The 23859-nt window shown below is 39.1% G+C and overlaps 1 protein-coding gene and 1 pseudogene across 10 annotated transcripts in view; one reads left to right on the forward strand and one right to left on the reverse strand.

Annotated features, from left to right (window-relative positions):
* Positions 1 to 23859, reverse strand: part of PARP11 (poly(ADP-ribose) polymerase family member 11) — a 48184-nt gene that overhangs the window by 24077 nt on the left and 248 nt on the right. For 4 of the 9 annotated variants that reach the window (XM_017975871.4, XM_078338471.1, XM_009003436.5 and 1 more), the window contains exon 1: positions 23092 to 23835. The exons of 3 other annotated variants lie outside the window; for them this stretch is intronic. In XM_017975871.4, the coding sequence (XP_017831360.1) occupies positions 23092 to 23234 (143 nt within the window). In that variant the 5' untranslated portion in view covers positions 23235 to 23835. Of the gene's footprint in view, positions 1 to 23091; positions 23836 to 23859 lie in introns of those variants that run through there. 2 more of the 9 variants (XM_009003437.5, XM_035258397.3) reach the window with 1 other exon arrangement.
* Positions 661 to 23807, forward strand: LOC108593094 (NACHT, LRR and PYD domains-containing protein 2 pseudogene; annotated as a pseudogene). The gene has a single exon (XR_013522529.1). The product of XR_013522529.1 is annotated as an NACHT, LRR and PYD domains-containing protein 2 pseudogene (transcript).

Genomic DNA, 23859 nt, shown 5'->3' on the forward strand with positions numbered 1-23859 from the left:
AAGAAACACCCAAGGCCTCCTGAGCATCAGTTCTTCCCTAAGTTACTGCCTCATTTTCACACAGGGACAGTTATTTCTTCTCTCCTACGTTGTTAACATTTAATTTAATTGCTCTGCTTCACTGTTGCTCCAGCTTTCTTTCAAAAGATGGATTTTAGAAGATTAAACATTACAATTTTCTACAGTAGGTTTTCTCTCCAAAGAAATGGCTATTATGCATAATTACACTCAAAGAGTTAAGTCAAATTTAAATTAATACTTTAAAATATTGCAACCATAGTAATAATGGCTCTAGGTTAGGACACATTTATAGACAATAAAAAGAATATGCACCAGTTACTGTCATGAAGTAATGTTAGATGAATGAACTTGTTCAGTCACAATGACATACTCTGTCTGATTTTCCTGTTTATAATTGGAAGCAAGTAGGGAAGGAAAAAAAATCTAGTACAAAGTGGCAAAGCATTCTGTAAAGTTTCAAGGGCAATGGATATGCTGATAGAGCCTGTCTGTAATGTTATCTGCTACAAAGAGAATCTTTATTTACAGAGCCTGGGAATAGTCAGTCTGGATCAACAAACTGAAAAGCTGGGCAGAAAATGAAGTTAAAGTCAAAATCCTGGTCTATATGAGGAAAATAATGCTGCCTTCCAGACTGGTTTCAAGTTTTCTGATATAAATTTTAGACTACAACACAGAATAATTTATTTTGTTAGCATGAGTAGAATATCTTGAGGAAATCATATTTGGTAATAAAAACTTCCTTGCCTCTACATATAAAGAAGATCCCAAACCTGATCTTAAAAGCTTAAAAATGAAAAAGAAGAACTTCCAGAATGACAGAAGGAGCTCAGTGGAACTGGCAAAATTACATTTTAAAAACTAGCAAGCTGGATGTGGTGGCTCACACTTGTAATCCCAGGGCTTTGTGAGGCTGAGAAGGGAGGACTACATGAGGCCAGGAGTTTGAGGCAAGCCTAGACAACATAGTGAGACTCCATCTCTACAAAAAAATAAAAAGTACTCAGGCATGCTAATGGGTGCTTGTAGTCCTAGCCACTTGAGAGACTGAGATGGAAAAACTACTAGAGCCTAGGAGTTTAAGGCTGCAGTGAGCTAAGATCATGCCACTGCAGAGCAGGACCCTATCTCACAAAAATCAATTAATTAATTAAAAATTAAAAACTGCTGAAAATTGTTTTTAAAAAAACAAACGTTTAAAGTCTCTGGAAAGTGTACTGAGGGCATACAGAAAGTGGACAAATATTCATTCAAGAAAATTTACTAAATCTCAGAACAAGTTAGAGTCTGTGGCATTTGAGTTACAAAGTGCACCATTCTCCACATCCTACCAGGTCTTTGTTATGTGGTACATGTAGCCAAAAGACATGCAGAGGGCACCCTCTCCCTCAGGCTCCCAGCCTGTGGCTAGTTTTACCCTGGGAGGGGCAAGCTGCTGGTGTTTCTCCTCTCCTTTAGCCCAGAGATGCAGAAGCTCTGTTCTGGAGAGGTGATACAGAGGACCGGTCTCTCTTCCCCTACCTAGCCCCCATTCAAAAGGTGGAAGTTCTATTCCATGTACAGCAGGCTGAGAATATTGGCTCTAACTGCCACCACCCCAGACTGCTCCCAGAGTAGAGGTTTTGTGCTAGGAGCAGCCAGCTAAGATGACCAAGGGCAGCTACCACAACCCCAGTGCCCACTCTAAGAATGGAGTGTTACTCTGGGAAAAGAAGGGTCTCACCTTCAGCTCCAGGTACAGTGGCATGAAGATTTTGCTCAAGGGGAAAGACAGGATGTCAGGACAAAGAGCTCTACATTTCCACCTGAGAGGATTGACTTTATTTGGAAAAGAGAGGAGGACCCCATGCCTATGGGCACTATTGAAAACTGTGGGCCTGGCGCAGTGGCTCAGGCCTGTAATCCCAGCACTTTGGGAGGCTGAGGTGGGCAGGTCACCTGAGGCCCGCAGTTCAAGACCAGCCTGGCCAAAATGGTGAAACCCCATCTCTACTAAAAATACAAAAAATTAGCTGGGTGTGGTGGTGTGCATCTGTAGCTACGGCTTCTCAGGAGGCTGAGACAAGAGAATCTCTTCAACCCAGGAAACAGAGGTTTCAGTGAGCTGAGATCTTGCCATTGCACTCCAGCCTGGGAGACAAGAACTACACTCCATCTCAAAAAAGAGAAAAACAGTGGAGATCTTAATGAAAAACAATTAAGAAAGGCTAGCAGCTCCAATACAAGCAGAATGGCAGAGCAGGTAGAAGTTTACTGCAGAGAACCAGAGACAGTCAAGAAGAGCCCTCTTAGATCATAGAGGAGTCAGAAAAGCAGTATAAAAACACTAAGCTGTATCCACCCAGGAATGATCAGGGCAGGACATGGGGCAGTCTTGAAAACATTCTCTGAGCTATACACATACCTATCAACACAGAGTAGAAACTTCACTGGCATAAGGGTCTTAATAACAACTTCTGATCAAACACAACTTAACAGAAGCTACTCTGACCCAGGGCCGATTCCTATGAAGCCTGGGTTTACTGAAACAGCATTATCATCCGTGGCAATCTGGAATCCTGTATACATGCCCAAGGTTGGGCCCTCTCAGGAACAAACTCCCAAGCTACTAGTACCTGGCTAAATGTAAGACCAAAAAACAATGTAAACTCCCTGAACTATATAATAGCAGCCACCAAGCCACACACACATTTAACATTTAAGGGTAAAAATCTGACTATCTAAGGGAACTTCAGCAGAATCTGTGACCAGTACACAGTCTATGCCAACCCAGAGATGCCATATAAGTAGTCAGGGTGAGATTAAGAACAATGGGGAAAAATCTGAGCAAGGGTATCAGAAGCTACACACTGTGAGGAAACTGGACTTTACAAAATTTGTTCAGCTATGTCATTAAACAGATAAGCCAATAACCAAACAAACAACCACAACAGGCATCAGTATCCAATGTTACCTAAAATATCCAGTTTTCAACAAAAAATTATGAGACATACAAAAAAAAAACCTCCATAAAGATGCCATCAATACACAGTGAAAACCAAAAAAAGCTGCCTCTAAATGGGGTACAGACGGTAGACTAAGCAAACAAACACTTCAAAGCAATTATTACAAGTTTGTTCAAAGAACTAAATGAAACCATGCTTAACAGGCTAATGGAAATTACAATGACAATGTTTCATCGAATAAGTAATATCAATAAAGAGAGAAATAATTTAAAATAACCAAATGGAAATTCTAGAGTTGAAAAGTATAGTAAATAAAAAAAAAAACTTACTAGAAAGGCTCAGATTTTTTAACCAAGAAAATATCAGCAAAAGTGAACATAAATTAATAGACATCATGTAACAGATGTAATATAAAGAAAGAAAAAAATTGAAAAATGAACAGAGCATCAGAGAAATGTAGATACCATTAAGTGCACCAACATATAAATAACTGGAGTATCAGAAGCAGAGGTGAGAAAGGCACAGAAACAAACTTTAGAGAAAGTAAAACTATCCAAATTTGTAAATTGTATGGACACAGACACATGCACACACGTATATATACACACATGTATATATGCATATGTGTATGTGTGTATATATCCACACATCCAAGAAGGTCAATAAACTCCAAAAGGGAAAATCACAGAGATCCAATGCAGACACATCAAAGTCAAAATGCTGAAAGTCAAAGACAAACAAAATCTTTAAATCAGCAAGAGAAAAACAACTGATCACATATAAGAGAATCCTAATGAGATTAACAGCTGACTTCTCATCAGAAATCCTAGAGGCCTAAGGCAGAAGACAACATTCTCAAAGTAGAAAAAGTAAAAACAAAAAACAAAAAAAACAACAACCTATCAACCAAGAATCTTATACCAGCAAAACTATCTTTCAAAAATGAAGGTGAAATAAAGATATTCCCACAATTACAAAAACTGAGAGAACTGACTGCTAGCAGACCTGCTTAACAAGAAATACTAAAGGAAGTTTATCAGGCTGAAATGACACTAGGCAGTAATAATAATCCATGAAAGATAAAAAAGAACAAAAGTGTGCTGGTACAGGTAATTATGTAAGTAATTTAAAAGTATAATTATTGACTTCTCCTTTCTAAACCAATACATGAACTACCAGTTCCAAGATGGTAACACAGAAAAAAGCTGGCTTCACTCCCTGCCCCTACAGAAATCCCAAAACAAATACACAGCACCAAGATTATCACCAGAACGCAAATATAATGTAGGAGAGACAGTTCCCAAGGACACAGAGAAGTGAAAAAAAACTGAGCAGACAGTAAGGGAATTAGATTTCCTTACCCTTGATGTCTCACCACAAAATCAGTCCAGCATCAAGCATATGGAAAACTTTCCTGGTGGCTCATGGTTTCTACACTGGAAAAAGTGAGATTAAGGTGGCCAACCAGCTTTCCCACCATCGTGGGTTCCCTCACAGGAGACCTGTCCCTGCCTCAACCTATAGGAAGCACTGGGAATATCTGAAGGGAGAAATATCCCTGAAAATAGCCAGAGACAAAGGAGTAAAATGTGCCTATGCTCCCTAATCCTGGAAACTGCTCTGTAACAATCAAAGGAGACACCAAATCAGAGAAGTTATTCAGCAACACCACATGTAGGAACTTCATTCCACAGGTCTCCCAAGCATAAAACTCTAGTCAGCCTTCTCACGCTCCCAGGATAACCTGTTTGGTACCTCTCCCATTCAACATGGGCAGTGTTCTAAATTATTTACTAGAGCTGAGAAAAACCTGAGTGTAAGGCACCATCTAGTTCTTAAAAGGAGGCAGGCCTAGTGGGTAAAAAAAAGATACTCAACAGCTAAATTACAAAGAATCTCTAATCTCTCTGTAATATAACTTGTTGTATCTATAAGATGTTTTTGTAAGTCTTGTGGTAATCATAATACAAAAACCTATAACAGACCCACTAAAAATAAAAAGCAATGAGTTAAAACAAATGACCAGAGAAAAAATCACTTAACTAGAAAGGAAGATGTAAGAAAGGAAGAAGAGACCAGTTACAAAACAGCCAGAAAATAAGCAACAAGATGAACTAGTAAGGACAATCTTATAAATAATAACCCTAAATGCAAAGGAACTCATTTCGTCAATTAAAGAGCACAGAGTAGCTGAATGGGGGAAAACAAACAAACAAACAAGATCCAAATTTCCAAATATATGCTATCTACAAGAAACCCACCTGACTTACAAAGATGCACGAGACTGAAAGTGAAGGGATAAAGATATTCCATAAAACTGTAAACAAAGAAGAGCAAAGTAGCTATACTTATATCAGATAAAATAGACTATGAACAGCCTGTAAATAAAGAAGGTCAACAAACAATGATAATGGGGTCAACTAGGCAAGTGGATATAATAATTATAAATATTTATGTACTCAACACCAGAGAGATCTTAAGTATATAAAACAAACATTAATAGACTTAAAGTGAGGGGTGTCCTGCAATACAGTAAAAGTAAGGGACTTAAAAAAAAAAAAAAGTAAGGGACTTCCAGATAGAAAAACAACAACAACAAAAACCACATCAGATTTCAACTACACACTAGATCAAATAGGCCTGTCATTTACAGAACATTTCGCCCAATGGCTGAAGAATACACATTCACCAACACATGAAATATTCTTCAGAATAGGCCATATCTTAGGCCACAAAAAGTCTAAACAATCTCAAAAAAGCAGAAATCATATAAATTATCTTCACTGACCACAATGAAACAAAACTAGAAACCAAAGAAAGGAAGAACTTTGGAAAATACATAAAAACATGAAAATTAAACAACATGCTCCAAAATGACCAATTAGCCAATGAAGAAATTAAGAAGAAAATTCAAAATTTCTTGAAGCAAATGAAAGTGGAACTACAAAATACTAAAACCTATGGGATACAACAAAAGCAGTACTAAAAGAGAAGTTTATAGCAATAAACACCTGTATCAAAAAAGTAGACTTTAAAAAAATCTAATAATGCATACCTTAAGGAACCAGAAAAGAATAAGCCAAATCCAAAATTAATCAAAGGAATGAAATAATATATCAGAGCAGAAATAAATGCAATTGAGACTTAAAAAGCAATACAAAAGATCAATGATGCAAAAAGAGGAGTTTTTCAGAGGCAGCCAAGATTGAGAACCAGAGGTGTAGATGGGGAAGCTCATGTGAGGAGTCAGCACCCACCGCTCAGGATTCCTGGTGGGTACAGGAAGTGCCCAGCAATGGTCAGGCCCTGAGGACCAATCACAGGTTGGGCCGAAAGAGAAACCTTTTTATTAGTGCTTTCTTAGCCGCCCGCTCAGAGCCGGGGAGTAAGGCCAGGCCTTGGGAGTCCTCCCTTCATTCTCATTGGCGCTCCCACGTGGGACGAGATGGTGTCATCTGTGCAGCTGGACTTCAACCTGAAGGCTCTTCTGGAGCAGCTCAGCCAGGATGAGTTGAGCCAATTCAAGTCTCTGATCGGGACCATCACCCTGGGAAATGAGCTACAGACAGAAGATCCCCCAGACAGAGGTAGACAAGGCTGATGGGAAGCAACTGGCAGAAATCCTCACCAGCCATTGCCCCAGCTACTGGATGGAGATGGCCACCATCCAGGTCTTTGAAAAGATGCACCGAGCAGATCTGTCTGAGAGAGTGAAGGATGAACTCAGAGAGACAATACGGAAAGGAGAACCGAAGCCTGTAGACCTGGATGAAATGCTGGTGCGCTTCGAGACAGAAGCACAAGCGTTTACAGAAACAGAGGAAGATGTCAGCAGCCTGAGAGAAGCTGAAGCCTTGAAAAAAGAAATGCCAGTGAAAGAGGACAGGCACAGGAGTATACTGAAGATGAAGTTCCGGCAAATGTGGGAGGCCTGGCACGGAAACAGCAAAGAGGTCCAAGCTGTGGCTCAGAGATACACGACGCTGATCCCATTCAGCAACCCCAGGATGCTTCCCGGGCCCTTCCCAACACGGTGGTGCTGCACGGCCCTGCCGGCCTTGCGAAAACCACGCTCACCAAGAAATTAATGTTGGACTGGACAGAGGACAACCTCGGCCACAAATTCAAATACGCTTTCTACCTCAGCTGCAAAATGATCAGCCGCCTGGGCCTGTGCAGTTTTGCAGAGCTGGTCTTCAGGGACTGGCCGGAATTTCAGGATGACATTCCAAACATCCTAGCCGAAGCACAGAAAATCCTGTTCGTGGTCAACGCCCTTGATGAGCTGGGAGCCCCACCCAGGGCGCTGATCCACAATATCTGCGCGGACTGGCTGAAGCCGAAGCCGGTGCCGGTCCTCCTGGGGAGTTTGCTGAAAAGGAAGATGTTACCCAAGGCCGCCCTGTTGGTCACCACGCGGTCCTGAGCCCTGAGGGACCTCCAGCCCCTGATGAAGCAGCCCATCTACATAAGGGTGGAGGGGTTCCTGGAGGAGGACAGGAGGGCCTATTTCCTGAGATACTTTGGAGAGGAGGACCAAGCCATGCGTGCCTTTGAGCTGATAAGAAGCAACACAGCCCTGTTCCAGCTGGGCTCGGCGCCTGCGGTGTGCTAAATGGTGTACACGAGTCTGAAGCTGCAGATGGAGAACGGGGAGGACCCGGCCCCCAACTGCCACACCCGCACGGGGCTGTTCCTGCACTTTCTCTGCGGCCACTTCCCGAAGGATTCACAGCTCGGGTGCACGCTGCGGGCGCTGAGCCTCCTGGCTACACAGGGCCTGTGGGCGCAGATGTCCACGTTCCACAGAGAGGACCTGGAAAGCTTCGGGTTGCAGGAGTCCCATCTCCGCCCATTCCTGGACAGAGGCATCCTCCGCCAGGATAGAGACTCTAAAGACTGCTACTCCTTCCTCCACCTCAGCTTCCAGCAGCTTTTCACTGCATTGTTCTACGCCCTGGAGGAGGAGGAGGAGGACAGGGATGGCCACGCCTGGGACATTAAGGACGTGCAAAAGCTGCTTTCTGGAGAAGAACGACTCCAGAACCCCGACCTGATCCAAGCAGGACACTTCTTATTCGGCCTTGCCAACGAGAAGAGAGCCACAGAGTTGGAGACCACTTTTGGCTGCGTGATGTCACAGGAGATCAAACAGGAATTACTGCAGTGCGACATCATTTGTGAGGAGAACAGATACTCAACCATGATGGACCTGAAGGAGGTCTTACACTGTCTGTACGAGTCTCAGGAAGAGGAGCTGGTGAAGCGGGTGATGGCCCCGTTGAAAGAAATATCCCTGCATTTAAGTGCCGCAGACATTGTGCCCTCTTCGTTCTGCCTCAAGCATTGTCGAAACTTGGAGAAAATGTCACTGCAGGTGATAAAGACAAAGCTCCCAGAGAATGTCACTGCCTCTGAATCAGATGCTGAGGTTGAGAGATCCCAGGATGATCAACACATGCTTCCTTTCTGGACGGATCTTTGTTCCATATTTGGCTCAAACAAGGATCTAATCATTATAGAAATTAATAATAGCTTCCTTAGTGCCTCACTGTTAAGGATTCTACGTGAACAAATAGCTTCTGACAACTGTCATCTCCAGAGAGTGGTGATCAAAAACATTTCCCCAGCTGATGCTTATCGGAACCTCTGCCTAGCTCTTCAAGGTCACAAGAGTGTAACACATCTAAGACTTCGAGGCAGTGCCCAGAATGATACACTTCCTGCACTGTGTGAAGTCCTGAAGCACCCAAAATGTAACCTGCAGTATCTCGGGTTGGTGTCTTGTTCTGCTACCACTCAGCAGTGGGCTGATCTCTCCCTGGCCCTTGAAGTCAACCAGTCCCTGACGTGCGTAAACCTCTCCAACAATGAGCTCCTGGATGAGGGTGCCAAGTTGCTGTACACAACTCTGAAACACCCAAAGTGCCTCCTGCAGAGGTTGTCGTTGGAAAACTCTCACCTTACAGAAGCCGACTGCAAGGACCTGGCTGCTGTTTTGGTTGTCAGCCGGGAGCTGATGCACCTGTGCTTGGCCGAGAACCGCCCCCCTCAGGGATACAGGGGTGAAGTTTCTGTGTGAGGGCTTGAGTTACCCCGAGTGTAAACTACAGACCATTGTGCTGTGGAACTGTGACATAACTAGCAAAGGCTGCGGTCACCTCACAAAGCTTCTCCATGATAAATCAAGCCCAACGAACTTGGATCTGGGGCGGAATGACATAGGAGTTCCTGGAGTGCAGGGCCTGTGTGAGGCTTTGAAGAAACCACTGTGTAATTTGAAATGTCTGTGGTTGTGGGGATGTTCCGTCCCTCCGGGCAGCTGTGAGAACCTCTGCTGTGTCCTCAGCTGCAACCAGACCCTCATCACTCTGGACCTGGGCCAGAATTCCTTGGGGTATAGTGGAGTAAAGTTGCTGTTTGAAACCTTGACACGTCCAAATGGCACCCTCCAGACACTCAGGTTGAAAGTAGATGACTTTACTGATGAACTCAATAAGCTGCTGAAAGAAATAGAAGGTAGCAACCCACAACTGACTATTGATACTGAGAGTCAAGAGCCCTGGAAAAAAAGGCCTTCTTCTCACTACTCCATTGTCTGAATCCCCACCAAGAGTCATTCATTCTCAATGAAGCCAAGGATTTCCCAGGTGTTGGTGAACTGCCTGTGAGTCCTCCCCCACCCCACCCGCACTCCTCAGGGAAATGAGTTGATTGCTGGGTTAGATGTTTTAGCCATGGTTCTGCCTCTGTTTTACGTAGAACGTGTGTATGTCTTTGACCTTGTTATGTATGAAATATCTGTATCACGGGTATATGGAGAGAAATAAAGGTGAGAGCATTGACAAAAAAAAAAAAAACAAGGAGGAGTTTTTCAAGATAAATAAAAATGGACCATTTTTAGTCTTAGCAGGACTAAGAAAAAGAAAGGATCTGAATAAATAAAATCAGAAGTAAAAAAGGTGACAAAAACTGAGACCACAAGATATACAAATAATTATTAGAGATGATTGTGAACAACTATATGCCAATAAATTAGAAAACCTAGAAGAAACGGCTAAATTCCTGGACATATATAATTTTCTATGATTAAATCAAAAGAGATAGAAAACTTGAACAGGCTGGGTGCAGTGGCTCATGCCTGTAATCCCAGCACTTTAAGAGGCCGAAGTAGGAGGATCATTTGTGGCTAGGAGTTCAAGATCAGCCTAGGCAACATAGTGAAATTCTGTCTCTGCACAAAATTTAAAAATTAGCTGGACATGTGCCTGTGGTCCCAAATACTTAGGAGGCTGAGGTGGGAGTATCACTTGAGACCCAGCATTTAAAGCTGCAATGAGCTATGACTGCACCACCGTACTCCAGCCTAGGAAACAGAGATTCTGTAGGAAGAAAGAAAAACAAAAATGAAAAGAAAAGAGAAAAGAACAGAGAAGAGGAGAAAAGAAAGAAAAGGAAAAATAAAGAAAAGTAAAACCTAAACAAACCAGTAACAAGTAACAAGACTGACCATGTAATTACATCTCCCATCAAAGTAAAGCTCAGAACCTGATGGCTTCACTGCTGAATTCTACCAAACATTTAAAGAACTAATGCCAATTCTTCTCAAACTCTTCAAAAAATATTGAAAAGGAAGAAATACTTCAAATTCATTCTATGAGACAGCATTATCCTGATATCAAAACCCAATAAGGACACAAAGAAAACTATGCACCAATATTACCCATGAACGTAGATGCCAAAATGCTCAATAAAATACTAGCAAACAGAATTCAACAACACATTAAAAAAATCATTCACCATCACCAAGTGGGATTCACATACCAGGGATGTAAGGATGGTTCAACATACACAAATCGATCAACATGACAGATCACAACAGAACCAAGAAGAAAAACCATACGATCATTTTAACAGATGTTTTAAAAGCATTTGATAAAATTTAACATATTCTTATAACAAAAACCCTCAACAAACTGGATATAGAAGGAACATATCTCAAAATAATAAAGGCCATATGACAAACCCACAACTAATATCCCACTAAATGGGAAAAAATTCACAGCCTTTCCTCTAAAACCTGGAACAAGACAAGGATGTCTACTCTCACTACTGTTACTCAACGTCATATTGAAAGTCCTGGAAAGAGCAATTAGGCAAGAAAGAGAAATAAATGGCAACCAAATTGGCGAAAAAGAAATCAAATTTCCTTTTTTCACAGAAGACATAATCCTATTCTTAAAGAAACCTAGGAACTCCACTGAAAACTTGTTAGAACTGACACATTCAGTAAAACTGTAGGATACAAAATCAACATTCAAAAATGAGTAGCATTTATATGTTCCAAGAGCAAACAATCTAAAAAGGAAATCAAGAAAGCAATTCAATTTACAATAGCTACAAAGAATATAAAATACATAGAAGTCAATTTAACTAAAGTGAAAGACCTAAACAGGAAAAACTATAAAATGGTTATGAAACAAATTAAAGAGGACATTAAAATGGAAAGATATTCCATGCTCATAAATAGGAACAATATTGTTTTGTTTTGAGACAGGGTCTTGCTCTGTCTCCAGGCGCCAGGCTGATGTGCAGTGGCACAATCTAGGCTCACTGCAATCTCCGCCTCCTGGGTTCAAGCAATTCTCCTGCCTCAGCCTCCTGAGTAGCTGGGACTAAAGGCGTGCACCACCACACCCAGCTAATTTTTGTATTTTTTAGTAGAGCCACGGTTTCACCAAGTTGGCCAGGATGGTCTCAATCTCTTGACCTCGTGATCTGCCCGCCTCCCAAAGTGCTGGGATTACTGGTGTGAGCCACTGCACCCGGCCACAATATTGTTAAAATGACAATACTGCCCAAATCAATTTACAGGTTCAACATAATCCCTATCAAAATAACAGTGAGATTCTTCACAGAAAAAAAATCCTAAAATTTACATGGAACCACAAAAGTCCCTGAATAGCCAAGGCAATCTTGAGCAAAAATAAGGCTGGAGGCCTCACATTACCTGACTTCAAAATATACTACAAAGCTACAGTAATCAAATCATCTTGATACTTGCATAAAAACAGATACACAGAGCAATGGAACAGAGAACCCAGATATAAATCCACACATTTATAGCTAACTCATTTTCAACAAGGTCGCCATAAACACACAATGGGAACAGTCTCTTCAGTAAATGGTGCTGGGAAAACTGGATAAAGAATATCCAGCTTGCAGAAGAATAAAACTATACCACTCTCTCTTACCATATTTAAAAAAATCAAATCAAAATGAATTAAAGACTTAAATCTAAGACCTGAAACTATGAAACTACTAGAAGAAAACATTGGGGAAATGCTTCAAAACATTGGTCTGGGCAAGATTTTTTGTGTAAGACCTCAAAAGCACTGCAACCAAAGCAAAAATAGATCACTGGAATTACATCAAGCTAAAAAGAGTCTATATAACAAAGGAAACAATCAATAAAGTGAAGAAACAAGTCACAGAATGGGAGAAAATATGTACAAACTATCAATCTGACAAAAGATTAATAATAAGAATATATAAAGAGCTTAATTCAACAGCAAAAGAAAAAAAATGCCACAGATAATCCAATTTAAAAGTGGGCAAAAGACCTGAATAAATATTTGTCAAAAGACATACAAATTGCCAACAAGTATATGAGAAAATGCTCTGAATCACTGATTTTCAGAGAAATGCAAACCAAAACCAAAATGAGACATCATCTCATCCCAATTAAAATAGCTTTTATAAAAAAAACAAGGAATAACAAATGCTAACAAGGATGTGGAGAAAAGGGAACCTTTGTACACTGTTGGTGGGAATGTAAATAAGTAGAGTCACCGCGGAAAACTGTATAGAGGTGCCTCAAAAAATAACAAAACTACCATTTTATCCAGCAACTCCACTACTGAGTATATACCTAAAAGAAAAAAAAAATCAATGTACTGAAGACATATCTGTACTCCCATGTTTATTGCAGAATGATTCATAATGGCCAAGATACGGAATCAACCTAAGTATCCATCCGTGGAAGAACAGATTTTTTAAAATGTGGTTTACATACACAATGGATTATCCAACTGTAAAAAAGAATGGATTCATGACATTTGCAGCAACATGGATGGAACGAGAATTCATCATGTTAAGTAAAATAAGCTGAGAACAGAAAGACAAATATCTCATGTGCTCATTCATATGTGGGAGCTAAATAAGGAATGCATCAAGAGACAAAGTAGACTGGTGGTTACCAGAGGCTGGAAAGGGAGGCAGGGAGAGAGTGATTAAAAGAGGTTGATTAATGGGTACTAATATACAGTTAGATATAAGAAATAAGACCTAGAAGTAGTAAGACCTAGTGGTCAATAGATAGTAGGGTGACTATAATTTATAATAATCCATTGTATATTTCAAAATATCTAAAAGGGAATAGTTTGAATGGTTTCTAGCATAAAGAAGGTAAGTATTTAAGGTAACAGATATCATATGTAAATTTTATGTGAACTTATTAAATTATCACATGTCCTGAAAATATGTATATCTATTATGTTTCAATTTTTTAAACATGTATTTAATTATATCATTAGCCCTGTAATATATAATGTACAGAATTGTTAAACATACAATAACAGCACCAAGGAGGCAGTGGGAACAAAGCTATATTGGAGAAGGAAATAACACCATATGGTAACTCAAATCCACAAGAAGAATCAGAGTAAATAAGAGGGTATATATAATAAATTAAATATATAGACACTACACACCTGTTCTCCCCTTTTTTCTATTAGCTTCCTTAAAAGACATAGCATGTAAATTCAGAGTCAGAAATGATGATAATGCCAAATCACCAAAAATTTGTCCACATAAGTGATGGAGATACGACATCTTTGCATTCTAATGGATCAGTGTACACTAACTTCGTTTCATGCACAAAAGTATGAAAAATATTGTATAAAATTACCTTCAAACTATAAGACATACATGAAACATAAATAAATCTATGTTTAGTCTTGGGTACTATCTCTAAGATACATTACTATATACATGTGAATATTCCAAAGTTTGAAAAAAATTGAATAGAAAACAAAAAGTAAAACAGCAGATGTAAAAAATAACAAGCAATTAAATAATAGTATTAAGTGTAAGTAAACTAATCCAATCAAAAGGTGGATTATGCAGATTAGATTTTTTTGAAATCCAACTGTATGCTGTCTATAGAAATATACGTTAGATTCAAAGACACAAACAGGTGGAAAGTAAGACAAATAAAAAATACCATGTAAACAACAGTCATAAAAAAGCTGGAGTGACTGTACTAATGCCAGGCAAAATATTTTAAATCAAAAAGTGTTACTATAAAAAGTAGGGCCATTTTATCATGAAACAATGGATAACCCAACATAAAGATTTAACAGTTATAAAGACACATGCATTTGCAAGTGAAATTGGATATTTGGCTGAGGAAACCTCTAAACAATTTGCTGAAGGAGTGGCCTGGGTCCTCCAGATCACTTAAATAAAACACAAGAAGTGAGAATGACTTAAAGACAGAATTGTTAAGCAAAAAGGAACCAGTACTTAAAGATGCAGAAAATTCTCAACCTACCCATATGGAAAAGAACATGAAAGTCTAAGGGTGTGGCCAAATGACCATTTGATAAGATTAGCATGGATGTGGACCACCCCAGGAGGAAAACTGTCAAACTGAAATGAAGAAATAGTAGATGCGAAGAAATGAAGGAAGGCTGGTATATTTCTTGGATTTTACAGGATGGGACCACAGAGCAATTCAGCTGCAAATGTGTGCTACTCTTTAAAACAAAGAAGGACCCTAAAAGCAATTCAGAGATCATCTGGGATGCCTTCTTGGTTCAACAAGAGTGGACCACTGCCTTGCTTTCAACAGGCCAGATGCCACCACCCCTGGCTAATGAATTTTTCAATTCTTTCATAGACAGTCTTGCCATGTTGCTCAGGCAGGTCTTCAACTCCTGGCCTCAGTGATCCTCCTACCTCAGCCTGCCAAGTAGCTGGGATTACAGGCATAAGCCACCAAACTCAAACTACCATTGCATTTTGGAAGCATATATTTGGTTTCACAGGGTCATATGTGGAGGAGAATTTGCCTCAGGATGAATCATACCTTGGGCTCAACTGCATCTGATTGAGATAATATTTAGATGAGATGTTGAACTTTAAAGTTGATGCTGGTATAAGACTTTTGGGGTGACTGCGGCAAAATGAATATAATTTGCATGCAGGAGGACACAAATGCATTGCGGCGGGGGGAAGAAGCAGAGCCAGAATGTTACAGATTCAGTGTTTGTGTCCTTGCCAAATTCTTATGTGAAAATTCTAACTCCTAATGTGATGATATATGGAAATGGCCTCTTTGGGAGGTGATTAAATCATGAAGGCAAAACCCTAATAAATGGCATTCGGGCCCTTTTTAATTTTTGCCAATCTGATAGATGGGCAATATTATGGTTCTGTTTTCCATTTCCCTAAAGATTAATGATATTGAGCATCTTTTCATGTTCTTACTTTCCATCTGCTTATCTTCTTTGGTGCAGTGTCTATTCAAATCTTTAGCTCACTTTAAAAAATTGAGTTCCTTCTCTTGAGATTTTGGAGTTCTTAAAATATTCTAGGTATAAGTCATTTATCAGATCCATGCTGTTTAAATACTTTCTCCAGTATGTGGCTTATCTTTTCATTCTCCTAGCAGCATGTTTTCAACAGCAGAACTTTATAATCTTGAAAAGTCTGTTTTATCACTTTTTCCTTTCGTGGATCATGGTTCTGTTATTGTAGCTAAAAAGAATCTTTGCCTAACCAATGCTAGCAGACATGACACCAAAGAAAACAAGCAGATGGAAAATAACTACATGAAAAGATGTGCAACATCATTAGTCATTATGGAAATGCCACTTTTAAAACCTGAAAAAGATTGTTCTCAGCCAGGCATGGCAGCTCATGCCTATAATCACAGCACTTTGGGAGGCTGCAGCCAGATGATGGACTGAAACCAGGAGTTTTAGACTAGATCTCTTGAAGTCAGTAGTTTGAGACTAGCCTGGGCAACAGAGCAAAACCCCGCCAGACAAACTGGTACAGCACGGCTCAAGGACTCGGGCATGCAAATACACTATTAAGACAAAAAATTTCAGAGCTTAGTTCCCTGGAAGTGAGCAAAGGACAATCATGGAAACAAGCTTAAGAATGGGCAAGGTTTGAGCAGCCCCAGCCTGTTGAGCTAACCCTCTTCTGCACACCTTTCATCAGGTTAAGTAAGTTCCTTTCTATTGCGTTGCTAAGAACTTTAATCAGGAATCAATATTAGATTTCGTCGAAGGCTTTTTCTGTATGTATTGGAATCACCATATGGTTTTTCATTTTAGTTTGTTTACCTGGTGAATTACATTGATTGCTGTTCAAATATTAAACCAACCTTGCATTCTTGGATTAAACACCACTTGGCCATATGTATTAATTCTTTCATACATGTTAGATTTGAGTTGCAAAAAGTCTATTTAAAATTGTTCATGTATGTTCATACAGAATACTGGTCTATATTTTCTATGATGGATTTTAATATAAGGGTAATGACAGCCTCATGAAATGAGTTGTGAAGTATTATATCCTCTTCAGTTTTCTAAAACTGTGTTAATGAGCATTATTTCTTCCTTAAAAGTTTGGTAGAATTCACCACTGAAACCACCTGAACCTGGAATTTTCTTTCACAATGATTTTTTTTTTCCTGCAAATTCAAATTATTTAACTGATATTAGATTATTTGTGTTATCTGCTTCTTCAGTGAGCTTTGGTAGTTTGTGTCTCTCTAGGAATATGTCCATTTGATCCAAGTTGTCATACTGACTGATAGAGTTATTTATAACATTCCTTTATCTTTTTAATATCTTTAGAATACATAGTGATGTTACCTCTCTCATTCTCAATATTGGTAATTTGTGTCTTCTTTTTATCCTGATGTGTCTGGCTAGAAATTTTTTAATAGTATGGATGTTCTCAAAGAACTAGCTTTCAGTTTCACTGATTTTCATTGTTGTTTTCTGTTTTAGTGATTTCCACTCTAACCTTTATTTCCTTGCTCTTGTTTAACTTCCTCTTCTTTTTCTAGTTTCTTAGAAAGCTATGATCATTGATTTATAACATTTCTTCTTTCCCAATACAGTCATTAATTTAGCTGTAAGTACTGCTTCGGCACCATCCCACAAATTTGTTATGTTGTGTTTTCATACTATTTTCTCTCTTCATTTTTTCAACCCATGGGTTACTTTAAAGTGTTATTAATTTACCAAATGCTTGGGAATTTTATAGATCTTTCTGTTACTGATTTCTAACTTAATTCCATTTAGGTCAGAATGTACATCTTGTATTACTTCAATTATTTCAAATGTATTGAGACATGTTTCATGGCCCAGAATTTGGCATATCTTTTTACAGGTTCTCCATGTAGTTGGAAAAAAAGAAAATACATATATATTCAGCTGTTGATGGGTGAACTGTTCTAAAAATGCCAAGCAGATCAAGACAGCTGACAGTGGTGTTAAAGTTTTCTATATTGTTGGTCATTTTCTATCTACGTATTCCATCAATTATTTGGAGAAAACTACTGAAATCTCCAAGTATAACTTTCTATTTCTTACTACTATTCTATTAATTTTGTTTCATGTATTTTAAAGCTCTAATGTCTAAATATCTAGGATTGTTTCTGGTTAACTGATCTCTTCATCATTAGGAAATGACATTCTTTATCCTTGATAATATCATTATCTCTGAAATCTACCTTACCATTAATAAGCCACTCTCACTTTCTTCATTAGGGTTACCACTGTATATCTTCCTCTATTTAGTTTTATTCTATTTGTGTCCATATATTCAAAGTATGCTTCTTATAGGCAACTTACACTTTGGTCTTGTTTTTTTAATCCAATCTGAAAATCTCTATCTTTTAATTGGGGTGTTTAGAGCACTCATATGTAGTATAGTTATTGATACGGTTAGCTTTAAGTTTACCACCTTGTTATTTGCTTTTGTTGGTCCCACCTGTTCTTTGTTCTCGTTTTCATCTTTTTATATCTTCTTTCAGATTGAGCGCTTTTAGGATCTCATCTTATCTCCTTTGGTGACTTACGAATTGTAACTCTTTGTCTATACACTATGTTTATTTCTTCACTTTCCACGCTAACACCCACTCCAATTTAACTTTTCTAGCTTGTGATCCAACCCTTCTCACCCACCATCATTTAAAAAAAAAAAAAAGACACTTCCTAGGATGTCTAATGAGCTTCACATTACTAAATCCTATGCTCTTTTCAGTCCTCGTCTTACTTATTTCATGGCAACATTTCAGTTTATCCTCTGTCCTGAATCACTCTTCACTTGGTTTCTATCACATGACACTCTCCAGATCATCTTATTTTTTTGTCCATAAATTCTTGATCTCCTTTGCACTTTAACTTCTACTCAGCTTGTAACATATAGAGTTCCTAATGGCTCAGTCCTAGCCCTTCTTGTTTCCTCTCAGAATCTTGAAAAGATGGTCCTCAGGGATTATGAAATAGTTCAAAGGCATTTTCAGGGGCAAAGTAATGAAAGAAATTTGTCTACATACGTTTTGAAAAGTTCAAATGTAAGATTAATGATGATCTGCATGAAAATTTCTTTTTTTTTTTAAGTTACCATTCACTATAATATCCCCTTATATTCACTCTCTGTTGATACTTTCAGATCAGCTATAGTTAGCATTTACTTAAATATAATAGTATAAAACCCAAGTAAACTTTCAGATTATTTTCACAAAACCCCGAAGTCCATTTGCTGTGTTGATAAGGATAAAGAAGAAACCAAGAGAAAAGAGGCATTCCTCAGCTAAAACAGGTAAAAATTCTTGATACTGCTGAGAAGCTAGTCAATTCAAATTTAATGCCTGGGAAGAAACAAGCTATTGACAAAATTTCTTTATTAAATGATTCTACTGGATGTCATATATTATCATGGAACACAATGTAGAAGAGCAATTACTATCACATGAGTGTTTCAGCATATATTTTGTTTTACAATTGGATAAATTACCTGTGGAGAAAATATAAATCAGTCCTTGACATATATATAATATATGATAAGGTGAAAGTACTCAAGAACTTTTTATTCTGCATTTCAGTGAAAACTTATAGTACAGGGAAGACAGTTTTTATTTAGACGATACTTTTGTGAGCTACAACATAAGGTGAAAAGTTGGAACATATTCAAAATTGACAAAGCATGAAGTATATAAATAGCAAAAACATACACTTTTATATGAAACAGGAGTCAACAATATGCCTCCTGATTATAACTGAGTGTTGAAGGAAATAATGGAAAGTAAATATCATCAAATATTGCCTATTCAGAGTATGTGCTCTCAGATGTTGTGGAGGGAAATGGCAGCATTTGCAAGATTATTCTTCCCACTCAAGTTTGCTGGCTGTCAAGGAAAAAAGTGGTGACAATTTTCTAATATGAAGGATGAGATTAAAAATATTCTTTATAATGCCAACAATATCAAAAAGTAATTCTATGTTTTCTAGAGGCCTGCTTAAGTGGAGTATAGCAGAAATATATCTAGAATTTTACATAGCATGAAACTACTACTTCAGGAACAAAATACCCTGATTTTTAATGCTTAGATTAAAATATCACATTTTTCAAAGTCACCAAGCTATGTTGCAAACAGCTCAATTGCTAGGATGTGATTCCTTCCCAAAACCTGATGGTTTTCTTCACTCATCAGAGTGAGACCGATTATACTACTGTGTGTATAAAGAACACAACTAAATGTTAAAATAAAACATGGGAAAATACTTTACAGATACTGACGAAGTAAAAAAATAAGTTAAGAATCCACTTGTTCCTGTCTTCCAAACATTCAGGCTGGTTGAAACATTCACCCCTATAATTGTTTAATATTATAAGCTTGTCAATCAAGCAACTGAAACAGCACAAGATATAATCTTCAGGGAGAAATCTTCTGAGAATCTCTCAGTCTGTGTTTGACCTTGCTATTCCAAAACATCTGACAGAGTCAGCAAACACAAGTTGCAAGTCCTGACAATCTACAATTGTGGCATAAAATTTCCTAATTTAGTAAACATATAGGGTAAAAAAAATCAAAATGTCTAGATCTAACCTACATCTCAAACTATGCATCATCAAATTAAAAACAAGTACTTTGTAAAAAGCTGCAAAAATAAAAAAAAATTATCCTTCTTAATGACAATAAAAACATTAATTTCTAAAATACTGCTTTACTAGGGGCCAGGCACAGTGGCTCATGACTGATTACAACTTTGAGAGGCCATGGCAGGCGATCACTTGAGGTCAGGAGTTTGGCCAACATGGTAAAACCCTGTCTCTACTAAAACAAAAATTAGCCAGGCATGATAGTACACACCTGTAGTCCTAGCTACTCAGGAGGCTGAGGCACGAGAATCACCTGAATCCAGGAGGCAGAGGTTGCAATGAGCCGAGATTGTGCCACACTGCACTCCAGCCTGGGTGACAGACTATCTAAAGTTGCTAAGGCCTGAATTTCAATTTCTAGCCCAGCCTTCTTCTCTGAGCTCCAGGCTTACTTACCTAACCAACTGCCTTCCAAACTTTACCACTTGATGTCTCATTGGCACATTAAACATAGTGGGTCCAAAACCAAACTCTTGCTATCTTCCATATAGCTTTCCATTTTCCAAGCTCACTGAAAACATCTTATTCCTGGCTGCCTATGCCAGAAAGCTAAGTCATCACCTAAGATGCAGCTTGAATTGATCTCTCTCTCCTCCTACTACTACCCACATAGTCCAAGTCACCTTCATCTCTACCCTGGACTATATTATAACCTCCTAATTAGTCTTCCTACAGCCCCTTATACCTCTTAGCATTAGTTTTCTATTGCTGCTAGAAGAAATTACCACAAACACAATGGCTTAAATACAACATTCATTTTTTGTTTACATTTCTGTAGAAATCTTACATGGATCTCAATGGGCTAAAATCAAGGTGAGTTTGATGCCCTTCTGAAGGTTGTAGGAGAGAATCTATTGGTTTTTCAAGCTTCTAGAAGCTACCCACATACCTTGGATTGTGACCTCCTTCCTTCATCTCCAAAACTAGCCATGTTGTATCTCTTTGACCATGTCTTTTGTCCCCATGTTCTACTTTTAAGGACCCTTGTGATTACTTTGAGACCCCTTTGCCTCCCCTTTGCCATGTAACTTAACATACTGACAGATTCTGGGAATTAGGATGTGGGTATCATTGGGAGGCCATTATTATGTCAACCATATTTTCTAATACATAAACTCATTTTCCACACAGTAGCCAGAGCAATCTTTTTAAAAACATAAATATGTTCATGACACTTCCTTCAATGTGTTACCACTCCTCTAAGGATAAAGTTCAAAATCCTAAACACGTGCCACAAATCCATGCATGGCCTGGTGCCTACCCCCTAGGCTTGTCCTCTGGCTCACTGTGTCCCAGCCACATAGGCTTCTCTATTTTTCTCAAGCACCAAGCTCCTTTCTGCCTCAGGATCTTTGCTCACACTCTCCCTGCTGTCTGAACAGCCCTCCCCACCTTCCAGGAAACCTTTCCCTGGTTAACGCTTGCTTAACCCTTCAGATCTCCATAAAAGTTAGTTTCACAGGGTGGCCTTCCTGATTGCCCCGTCTAGTACGAGCTCCCCCTACACTGTCATAGTACTCTTTTCCCTTCATATCTTTTTATCACAATTTGAATTAAATGTTATTTGTGTAATTATTTGTTTAATGTCTGCCTGCCTGCACCAGACTACATCATAAAGGCTGGGGCCTAGTCTGTTCTGTTCACCACTGTAAACCTTGGGACTTCACACCAACTAGCTTATAATAGGTGCTCAATAAATAAGTGAGTGCCATTGCATGTTACTCTATGACCAGCAGGCAAGTGGAGTATATGCAGTGTGGATATGCTGGACAAAAGGATGATTTGTGGCCCCAGGAAGGACCGAGCACAGTGGTGTGGGACTTTATCACACGACACAGTACAGTATGCAACTTACTAGTTATTAATTGTTCATTTCTGGAATTTTCCATTTCGTATTTTCAGACAGCAGCTGACTTCTAGTAACTGAAGTTGTGGAAAGTGAAACCCAGAAAGCGAAACTAAAAGAAACTAACAAATTACTACAGAAACCCACATGTAGAATGTTGATTTTTAAAACCAAACTGTGCTTATTGATAGCATTCGTGTGCTCATAGAAAGAAAAACAGTATTAGTAGTAACAAAATACAGTAGCAATGAGATAAATGTCTTATTTGGGTGGCAAAAGAAGAATGTGGGATGATCTGTGGAGGGTTCCCCAGTTTTAACAAAAGTCAGCCTGCTCTGCTAAAATCTAGCAAAATCACACAGGTGATTTCAAAGAAACTAATTTCTTAAAAAGAAATGAGATGATATAACAAACCAAGTATATAAAACATTCATTAATGCTTTTATAATTCTCACAAACATACAAATAATCCAACAGCAAATTCTGACATTATGTGTGATGAGGAGGGACAAAGAGACTGGAAGGCCTCAGAAGCAGCCTCGGGAAAGTCTCCCTCTGATCTTCTCTTGCCCTTCTGTCTCCTGCCAATCTTTCGTCCCTGAAGTGAGTCTCTGAAACCAGAATTCCTCTTCCCCAAAGTGAGTGAGAGAAAACTATAATCCCTCTCCTACAAAGCAAGCCATAAAAACTGGTACTGTAATATTTCCCTGCCGTTCTCTGTAGTAACTGGCCATAAAGAAATTCTCTAACCTACCTTGCCTTAGAGTAGGTCGTTGAGACCCTCATTCCAGATGGGTCCTTCCTCCTCCATAGGAGGAATGATACAGAGAGGCCAAGAAGAATCTGAACAAACAGACCTTGCTAGGTTTCCTCCCTCAGTTTATTAACATTAGAGCATATCCTTAGTCCAATCACATTTTTACACAGCTGTCTATTCTTCATGGGTCCTACGCATAAAAATAGAGATTTCCCTGGTCTCTGAAGCCCGATGATGTAAAACTCTGATTAGATTTGCTATGCTTTTACCTTGTTAACCTGTCTTCTGTTTTACGAGTGGTGGCTGTGATCCTTATAATGGGTGGGTGGTGAGGAAAGGTATTACACTTTTCCGACCCCACGTTGCACTTTAAATAAATAAATGTGTAAAAGCAAAGCAGATAAAAATACATGAAGTCATAATAAAAATACCAGAGTCAACCAAGGAAGGCGGACTTGCAGTTGAAATGTTCCAGAACCTCACTGAACGAAAACATCTAAGAACGTCGCCGTCTAGAGTTCGTAGAGTCCATCCTCCAAGTTTTAAACGGCTATCCACCAAGAAAGGAACAGAACCGACCGCTCCTCTTAGGCCCATTCAAGACAAGGGGGTCGAATTCCCTTGCTTTAAACGGGTGGGACTGGCAGGTAAACCTGAGGCAAATGACTGACTACAGGTTCCAAGGCCAGTTACTCCAATTAGTCTTTAAAAACGGTGAAGGGACTCGGGAGGTTGAGGCAATAGAATTGCTAGAACCCGGGAGACGGAGGTTGCGGTGAGCCGAGACTGCGCCACTGCACTCCAGCCTGAGCGACAGAGCGAGACTCCGTCTCAAAAACAACAACAACCAAAAAAAACGGTGAAGGGATGAAGGCTGAAACACCACAGGAAATAAAATAAATAATCGTAACAAGAAAACAGTAAAGCACTGGAGAATTCCACTGCTTAAAAAGGTGCAGACCGCACAGGCCAAAAGGCCCGGGAACTCTGGTGCCGGAACTCAACACCCAGACAGAAGCCGGCACTGGGAGGCAGTT

Source organism: Callithrix jacchus, chromosome 9, assembly GCF_049354715.1.
Source record: "Callithrix jacchus isolate 240 chromosome 9, calJac240_pri, whole genome shotgun sequence".
NCBI classification, from domain to species: Eukaryota; Metazoa; Chordata; class Mammalia; order Primates; family Cebidae; genus Callithrix; species Callithrix jacchus.